Here is a 9635-nt window from a genome sequence, read left to right as displayed (position 1 = left end):
AGAGTTGTGGGATGACATCAAGAATATCATACATGAAGAGAGCAAAAAGTCATTAAGAAGACAAGAAAGAAGGAAAAGATCAAGATGGATGTCAGTATTATCATTATCCTAACTTAAAGGACTGCTGGTGTGATACTCTTAAGAAAAGCACTGGACTGCAAACCACAAAGTCGGCAGTTCAAACCCTTAAGCTGCTCCTTGGAGGCCCTATACAGGGTCACTGTAAGTCAGAATCAACAGCACTTACAAACAACAACAGCAAAGATGAAAATAAGTAATTTCCCCAGCATCAAAGAGCTGCTAAGTACTGAAGCTAGTATTTAAAACCAGGCGCTGACTCCTCGGCCTATGTCCATTACTAACACTCTATCCAAAGCAAAGCAGATTTTACTTTTCAAACTCAACTGACCCCACATACGGCAGGGCTGTGATAAAAGCCACTGAATCCACTTATTCTAATCGTTCACTGTGAAGTCTGACTCTCATCCCTCATGTCAAGTCACTTCCGACTCATAGCTGACGGGTATAGAGTTTCTGAGGATTGGCTAGGAGGTTTGTACTGCCAACCACGTGGTTAGTACTCTTGTGTTTATTGTACAAGTACCACATCATCCCTCATCAAAAGGAGCAATTCAATAAGATGCAAGAGAATGGTGGCTGAGATGTTCCTGTCCAATAAAGAGAAACAAAAGAGAGCCTACCCAGTCCTCTGAACTTTTGGATATTATCATTTATGAAAGTGATACTTAACCAAAGGTACTGGACAACCTGTGGAAATTGCTGAATGGTAACCTAAACATCTACGTAGCCACTTGGTAAGTACCATGGAGTTGGTTCCAACTCTTAGTGACCCTGCACAGGGTTTCGAAGGCTATACATCTTTACGGGAGCAGAAAGCCTCATCTTTCTCCTGCAGAACAGCTGGTAGTTTTGAAGTGTGGACCTTGAGGTTAGCAGTCTGATTTGTAACCACTATATACCAGAGCACTTACAACACAACAAAAACTTTTTTTTTTTAAAGTTGATGGTTGAAGAATCTCTTGGCATCTGTGACCTCTGACACATTCAAGTATATGAAGGCTACATTCTAGATGACCTTCACGGAGCCACTGACGAACCCTATAGTCACTTAACGTTAGAATGCTGGAATGAGATGATTGATAATAAACTCCATTTGTGTAAAATGACTTCTGCAGACAAAATCGTTCTAATTGATATGGGTGCAAATAAGTTCTTATTCAGGGTAATGAAAAAGAAAACATTTTCTTTTCAGGTAAAAGAAAATTCATGATACACCAAGATGAGAAAATCACTCACCCTGTTTATTCAATTTTGTTCCAACTTCAGGAAGACTGCAGTAAACAACATCTCCCAAAGCTTCCTAAAAAAAGAAAGAAAAATCACTGAGAAATCAAAGTTGATCCTCAGTAAGTAGCCTCAGTAGGTATACTGAAAATACTTAATCCAGGAGTCAGCAAACTTTTTCTGTAAAGGGCCACATGTTATTGTTGTTAAGTGTTGCTGAGTCAGTTCTGACTCAAAGCAACATTGTAGATGATTTTTGAGGAGCGACTGATGAACCTAAACTGCCGACCTTGCAGTTCAAAGCAATCTCGTGGTCCAGTGCTTATCCTACAGTAAAGCACTACACCAGGACTCCAGAGTATACAATTTATCCTTGAGGGGCACATTATCTGTGTTTTCTTACAATCCATTAAAGATGGAAACACTATTCGTAACTTGGGAGTTGTAAGAAACAGACCACCAGCTGGATTTGGTCCATGGGCTATAGTGACCCCTGTGATTAACCACAGATCCCAACAAAGCTTGCTAGCTCCTCTCAAAACATACTTTGTGCTTTTATACTTCTGCAGGCCATTTCCCCAACTGAATCTACTGAAATCCTATTGATTGATTTTTTACAAAGTCCTCATGCCTCATACTTGCTATAAACCTCTTGACTCGAACAAGAATTGCTCTCTCCACTGGATGAATGAATCACAACCCTTTGAAACATGCAAGTGATAGCTATCATATAATGTTTTGTATGTTGTTTTTCATCTAGGTGATTGTCCTCTTCCTCATATATACACTTAGAAGGGCAAGGACCACATCTTACAGAGTGTTTCACAGAACTCCTTCTACTAGGAGGCCTCATTGTTGTTATGTGCTGTGGAGTTGGTTCCGCCTCAGCGACCCTGTATGGGGTTTCTGAGGCTGTAAATCTTTACGGGAGCAGAAAGCCTCATCTTTCTCCCACAGAACAGCTGGTCGTTTCAAACTGCTGACCATGAGGTTAGCAGCCCAATTCATAACCACTACACTACGAGAGCTCCTTCATAGGAGGTACATAAATGCCAATGAAGAGATCAATGTCTCAAGCCTTCAGAACCTAAAATATCTCAGAATCTAACATACCTGCAGGATAAGCACCAGACCACAAGGTCAGTGGTTCAAACCCACCAGCTGCTCCTCAGAAACCCTATACAGGGTTGCTATGAGTCAGAACCAACTGGACGGCACTCAACACCACCACCAGTAGTAGCATCTCTCTTGCCCTTTGCTGCCCACCAAACATACATCCAGTGGAAAACTACTGACATTTGCTATTTGCTTCTCATTTCCTTTTAAGCATCTCAATATAGGATCAGTGGGGGATAGGGGAGTTAATAAAGAAAAGATAGGCTAAATAATTTCCTTTGTATATTCTATGCATGTCTAGGTATTTCCTTTTCTTCATGTCTGTGCATATAACCACTCAAAAGAAAGACGGACAGCTCCAATTTTTGTTCTTCCATTTTCCCCTTACGAAACATTTGTTTATTGAATAACTTATGTTCCCTTTTAAGTGTCAAACTGTCAACATTTTTTAAAACACCACATGTGAGCAGGTTTCAAAAAGTTAATGAAAAATAGAATACAAACATCACGGAAGTTTTCCATGAACTTTCTGAAGCCCCCTGTTAACCCTAACTAATTGTATTTTACTTGTTCCACCTGTGATGGGAGTCCTGGCGTGGCACTGCAGGATAATGTACTGGATGGTAAGGTTGGTTTGAGCCACATGGTCAGCAATTCAGACCTACCAGGTGCTCTTTGGAAACCCTATATAGGGTCGCTATGAGTCAGAACCAACTCGACTGCACTTTAACAATAACACCTGTATTTGCTATTCATTTGAAAAGGGCCCACAGTACTAAACGCAGAACGCACAAAAAGTTGGGAAGTTAAATACAATCTAGTTTAGCAAGAGAAGACCGTCACAAGTAATTCAAGACAATTCAGTACCTGTGCAAAATTGCTGATTCCCACTGTTCCAATACCATCGTCGGCTGTTATCCACTCATGTTTGTCTGTGAATTTACGCACTGAAAGAGAAGGTAAATAGTTCAGAAAGCAGTGGAATAACTTGTTTAAAAAACTGTCCATATGAATTATGTCAAAAGGCAAGACTTTGCCAGTTTATGTGTCTGACTCATTGATGTTGGCTTTCAGGAGCACACTGCCCAGGAAAAGAGCACATCCCAACAGTGGTATGAATCCGGCAAACACAGTGTGATTTGCACACCATCTGGAGATTATTTGCTCTAACATTTCATAATCACACACACAAAATGGAGCACATTTCAGATATATACTTATCTATTATTGTCTGAGCCCAGGTGGTACAGTGGTTAAAGCACACAGCTGCTAACCAAAGGATCAGCGGTTTGAACCCATTGTTGCTCTGAGGAGTCTGCTGTAGAGATTTACAGCCTTGAAAACCGACCCTATGAGGCAGTTCTAGTCTGTCCTACTGGGTCACTATGAGTTGGAGTTGACTTGAAAACAGTGGATCTATTTCTGTCTTTAGAGAAAGGAGCCCTGGTGGTACAAAGGGCATTGGGCAGTTAACTGCAAAGTCAGTTGTTCAAACCCACCAGCTGCTTCATAGGCAAAAGCCTGGCTACTCTTAAAAAGATAAGTCTTGGAAACCGTAAGGCGCCGTTCTCCTCCATCCTAGAAGGTGAGTTGGAATTGGTTTGTCTTAGAAAACCATGGTTTAACCAAACAACTCTTCCCTCTCAACACAGACTTAGAGTGATGGGGTTTTGTGCCTTTCTAGGTACAGCTGACCTGAGATGACTTCACTGGAGCTCAAATATAAAAGTGAAATTTCACAGGGATGAAACCGACCATTTGGAACAATTATGTTGTTGGTGCTAAGTATGTTCTGACTCACAGTGACCTTGTCTAAGGTTTCCAGGGTTATAAATCTGTACAGGATCAGAAAGCTGCAACTTTCTCCCATGGAGCAGATGCTGGAACTGAACCACTGACCTTTGATTAGCAGTCCAATGCTTATCCTACAGAGCCACTGTGCTCTCCATAACTTCACTGGTAGTGGTGGTGGTTGTGTGCCACTGAGTCAGGTCTGACTCATAGAGACCCTGTATACGGTTTCCACGGCTAAAGATCTTTACAGGAGCAGAAAGTCACATCTTTCTCCCACAGAGCAGCTGGAAGATTCAAACTACTGACCTTACAGTTAGCAGCTCAGCTCAAAATCCACTACACTACCAAGGCTCCTTTATAACTTCACTAAATTCTTAAAATCTTATTTTAATCTAATCCAAAGCTGCCCTTGAAGAGTGGCTAGCATCATTTAAAGAAACAAAGTGTGAAAATCAGAACAGCTACCTCCCCTCTATACTAACAGTATAGCTCACTACATTGAAATAACCCGTTTGTCAACTTTCTTCAGGAAACAGACTGGAAGGACAGTAAGAGCAAGAACAAATCGTAACTCATTTCCATTTGTATTCCCAGTTCTAAACACAGTGCTTGGCACAGGGTACCCCAGCCCATGGCCACTAAGTCAAATCCAAGTCACAGCAACTCTGTATAGATTTTCTGAGACGACGAATCTTTACAGGAGTATAAGACCTCATCTTTCTCCCTCAGAACAGCTGGTGGATTTGGACTGCCGAGTTTAAGAATTAGCAGCCCGATGCCTAATCCAGAGTGCTAGCATGTTGTTGTTAAGTGTCAGTTCTGACTCATAATGACCCTGTATAGGGTTTCAGAGGAGCAGCTGGTGAATTTGAACTGCCAATCTTGTGTTCAAACCAACATTGTAGTCCAATGCATTATCACACAGTGCCACGGTAGTCACTCAAATATTGAAGGAGTTAGCGATTATTCTTTAAAGTTTGTTAGGTAGAGGAGATTCGGAGCAAAACATCTAGTAGTTCAGCTATATCACTCAGCTCTCTCTGACACTGTTACAAATGTCAGCAATTGCAACCAAGTTACGCTAACTCATGGTGACCCACTGTGTGCCAGAGAACTGTGCTCTATAATGTTTACAGTGACTGTCTCCCATGGCACATCTGGGTGGATTTGAACTTCCAACCTTTCCATTAGACACCTAATGCATTAGCCATTTGCACCATACCCAGGGACGCCCCAAGGAGCTCTGATAGTGTAGTCTTTATGAGTTGGGCTGTTAACCTCAAGGTCAGCAGTTCGAAACTACCAGCTGTTCCATGGGAGAAAGATGGGGCTTTCTGCTCCCATAAAGATTTACAGCCTCGGAAACCCTATACAGGGTCGCGATGAGTCAGAACTGACTCCATGACACCTAACCACCACCATCACCACCAGGGACACCCCTACAACTCAGTAACAGCCTATATGCATTACCAACTGGTAAGCAATTGAAAACTAATCATCGTAAATTAAGAGCTAAGATCTCAGTAACTGTATATGTGACCCATCTAAGTCTGCAATCTCGATTTTGACATCTTGTCTTCTTACAAAGATCACAACAAGGAGCAAGGTTGCTGACACTGAATGACCACAAGGTCGGAAGAAAAGGCAGCAATATTACTAGGGCAAAAACTGCACCTTCGGCCACTGGCCTTCAAAGTCCAGAGTCTTCTTACTAATGCAACTGAGGCTAAGAAAGTGGAAGAGGGTTAGTTCCATTGTCCTTTAACTCTTGGTCAGTAGAGGGGTGGGGACATGGACAGGAGATTAGGTTAAATAGTTACTTTTTACCACCTTTTGAAAAGACATGGTTCTTAGCTGTCAGAGAATTAGGATTTTGTAAGAACCAACTAGACAACACTTAACAACAACAATTTATACAAATTTTACTTTTTTTTTTAGCTTTCAAAGTCACTGATCCAATATGTTTTACATTGTTGTTGTTGTTGTTAAGTATCATCGAGTCGGGTCCGACCCATAGCGACCCTGTACAGGGTTTCCGAGGGTGTAAATCTTTACGGGAGTAGAAAGCCTCATCTTTCTCCTGCGGAGCGGCTGGTAGTTTCGAACCGCTGACCTTAAGGTTCGCAGCCCGATTCGTAACCACTACGCTACCAGAGCTCCTTATGATTTACATTAATATTGGTAAATATATTTTGACTATTTCTTTTTCATGCCATATGTGATTGGTGTGGCACTGTGGGTTAATGCACTGGACTGCAAGGTTGGTTTGAACCGCAAGGTCAGCGGTTCAAACTCACCAGCCACTCTTCAGAAATCCTATACAGAGATCCTATAAGGAACAAACTCCATGGCAATTAACGACTGTTTAATAACAGTATTAAGTCCTTATGTGTCAAAATATATGCGTAGCAAGATCCACGATTTCTTTGTCCCACCAACTCTGTGAGGTAGGGATTTTCTGGTGAGAAAAACAGGCTCCTGAAATTAAGCGATCTGCTCAAGATCTCAGGGCTCCTCAAAGGCGCCAGAATCGGAACATGAGAAACCTAAGTGCTTGGGTCTTTTTAAAGGAATGGAGAACCCTGGGTTTCACATGAATGAACATCAATGGAGTCATCAGGCAAGACTGAGTACACCAGCTATGCTGGGTTAGAAAGCAAAGGCTACATACATTTTCAGTCTTGATAATAGAACTGTGGTGTTACATTAAGACAATATCCTCATTCTTAGGATTCACTGAATTCAGTGATCAGCGATTCACTGAAACACTGAATCTTAATGGGTAAAAAGGTCAAGATGTTTTGCAATTAACTCAAATTAATCAGGACAAGAAATATGCAGATGTGTATTCATTGATAAGTATGTACAGAGATGGGGGAGGGAAAGAAAAGCAAAAGTGGCAAACTGTTAATGATTGAGGAGTTAATTTGTGATTATATGAGTTCTTTGCATTCTTGTAATTTTGTACATTTGAAATTTAAAACAGAGCAAAACAACCTAGGTTCTTAACCAGATCAGGAATATTGATGTTTTGGGCAATATTTAACTAGATAAGCAGAGAATGCAAGCTTAACAGTAAATACAAAAGCAGAATTGAAATTCAGTTTTTATCTTAGAAATGCTTTACCCCTGTATTCAAATTGGTAATGCATTTATATGGGACCCTGTAGGTGAAACACGACTGCTAACCTCGAAGTCGGTGGTTCAAACCCACCAGCGGCTTCTCAGAAAACCTATACAGGGTGGCTATGAGTCGGAACTGACTCATAACACTTAACAATAACAATGCACTGAAAATGTCACAAACAGAGCTGAGGGAATATAAACCAATCTTTATGCTTCAGAGTTGGGAATAAATGATTTCTAAAACAACTCCCATCACAGGTCTCTACGTCCTAGGTAGCAGCTAATGTTCCAAGTATTTGCGACGAGAACTCTTTTTCCCTATAATGATTGTGCACAAGTAGCACAGGTGGGGAAACATTACCGGGCAGGTCTCCCAGCTATTCCCTTTAAGCTAGGCCTCATTTCAGCCCCAACACACTTCAACGACTCAGACACGGGCTCCAGCTTAACGTCTCCAGTCGAGTCCAGGCATTTTATGTTGCTACTTTTTATTAACAGTTGCATGTTCAACGTCATGCTTGTTTTACTAGTAAAACTCTACGTCCGGTTTTGATTTTAGTGCTTTAGCTGGAACTTTACTCCATAGTTCTCAATACTGGTCCACTCAAAAAACTAGTCTATTGCCTTCTCCACCTCCAGGGTCTTAGGAAGCGCTCCACTGCCAATGAATCAGCGATGGTGCCTCCCTGCCGGATCCCCTGCCCAGGCCGCCTGCACCTAATTACCAGGACAAAGATTGTGGTTTTCGAAACCACGCGGACCTGAATAGAGACGACCGAGGCTACCTGCGTTGGGACCCCGCGCGAACCAAGTAGCAGGTACAGACGGTCACCCTAGTTGTGGGTTCCCACAGGAGCAGCGACGCGAGCAATACGCACTATGCTCCCGGCCCTCCACCGTCCACCAGCCAGCCCACGTGCGGCCCCAGCTGCGGTGCTCGCCCCGCTTACCCGAGAACTGAGCGTTGCCGGTGCGCAGCATCCGCACGGTACCCGGTCCCGGCCCCCAGCGTCGCGTTGAGCAGGGCGCTCGGGGCGCCGAGAGCGCGCGCAAGCTACAGGCCGCTACCCGCACGCTCCGCACCGCTTGCATCGCCATGTTCACAGGGTGCGGGGGTCGCGGCGCAGGACTTAGGCTCCCGGCGGCGCGGGGTGGGGCGGGGCGGGGCGGACAGGTCCGAGAAAGCCGGCTGGGCCGCGGTGAGGGGCGGGGCCGGGTGGCCCGGGACGATAGGGCCGCGCACAGGGGGCGGGAACGCCTGGGCCAGGCGCGGCCCCCGATAGGACGATTGCAGGGGGCGTGCATATGAGGAGGGGCCTGAAGCCCGGAAGGGACTATGAACAAGAGGCCGCCCAGAGAGAGGTGGGGCCAACGGGGGTTAGGCGTGTCCCCGCGGTCACCCTGAGGCAAGTGGAAGTGCTTACTAAACAGCTCAGGGCTCCGCGACTTTAAGCTCTACACTCCGCGAGACGGCCTCTGGGCCAAGGTAACTGGGCGGGAGCTGCGCCATCCCGAACCATTGAGCGTGGGTCCTTGGGGAAAGGAAGATATCACAGAAACCAAACCCACTGCCCTCCAACTCATAGGGACTCTATAGAACTGAGTAGAAATGCGCCATAGGGTTTCCGAGACTTAACCCGTCCCTATGCTGACAGCTTCATCTTTCTCCCGTGGAGCAGCTGGTCGGTTTCATGGTACTGACCTTTAGGTTAGCTGAGTATCAAGGTCACCAGATCTAACCAGAATCATTGAAGCTCAAATGTGTGCAATGGTTGTTAACCAAAATCACATTGACATTTGCTTTTTTTTTTTTTTTTTTTGGTCTTTTTTAAATACTGAACACAGTTCAGGAACCCTCATTACTACACTGTGTCCAGACACCCAGGGGCATAGTGTGGGTAAAGAGCCCCCAGGGCAATCTCTCAATTGCACCATACACAGGGTTGCTGGGAGTTGGAACAACTTTCCCACTTTCCCCTCTAACCCCCTTGTTGTTATGTGCCATGGAGTCAGTTACAACTCATAGCGACCCTGTACAGGGTTTCCGAGGCTGCAAATCTTTACGAGAGCAGAAAGCCTCATCTTTCTCCCGCGGAACAACTGGTAGTTTCGAACTGCTGACCTTGTGGTTCGCTGCCCGATTTGTAACCACTACGCTACCAGAGCTCCTTACTCTACCCCTAATTTACTCTACCCCTAATTTCAAGAGGAGTACACTTAGATAGCATCAAAGTGTCATCAGAAATGCCTTAGCACTTTTGGCTAGCTGCCTCAATCAGACACTTTTCATGTTT

General features: G+C 44.2%; 1 protein-coding gene across 1 annotated transcript in view; it reads right to left on the bottom strand.

Annotated features, from left to right (window-relative positions):
• GCSH (glycine cleavage system protein H (aminomethyl carrier)) overlaps positions 1–8439 on the bottom strand; it is a 16805-nt gene extending 8366 nt beyond the window's left edge. The window contains exons 1-3 of the mRNA XM_006860141.1: positions 8292–8439; positions 3289–3368; positions 1318–1381 (exon numbers count right to left, since the gene is read on the bottom strand). Coding sequence (XP_006860203.1) covers positions 1318–1381; positions 3289–3368; positions 8292–8439 — 292 coding nt within the window. The remainder of the gene's footprint in view (positions 1–1317; positions 1382–3288; positions 3369–8291) is intronic.
• Between the last annotated feature and the right edge of the window lie 1196 nt (positions 8440–9635).

This window comes from Chrysochloris asiatica, unplaced genomic scaffold (assembly GCF_000296735.1).
Source record: "Chrysochloris asiatica unplaced genomic scaffold, ChrAsi1.0 scaffold00037, whole genome shotgun sequence".
NCBI lineage: Eukaryota > Metazoa > Chordata > Mammalia > Afrosoricida > Chrysochloridae > Chrysochloris > Chrysochloris asiatica.
This window is presented reverse-complemented; position numbering and strand designations above follow the sequence as displayed.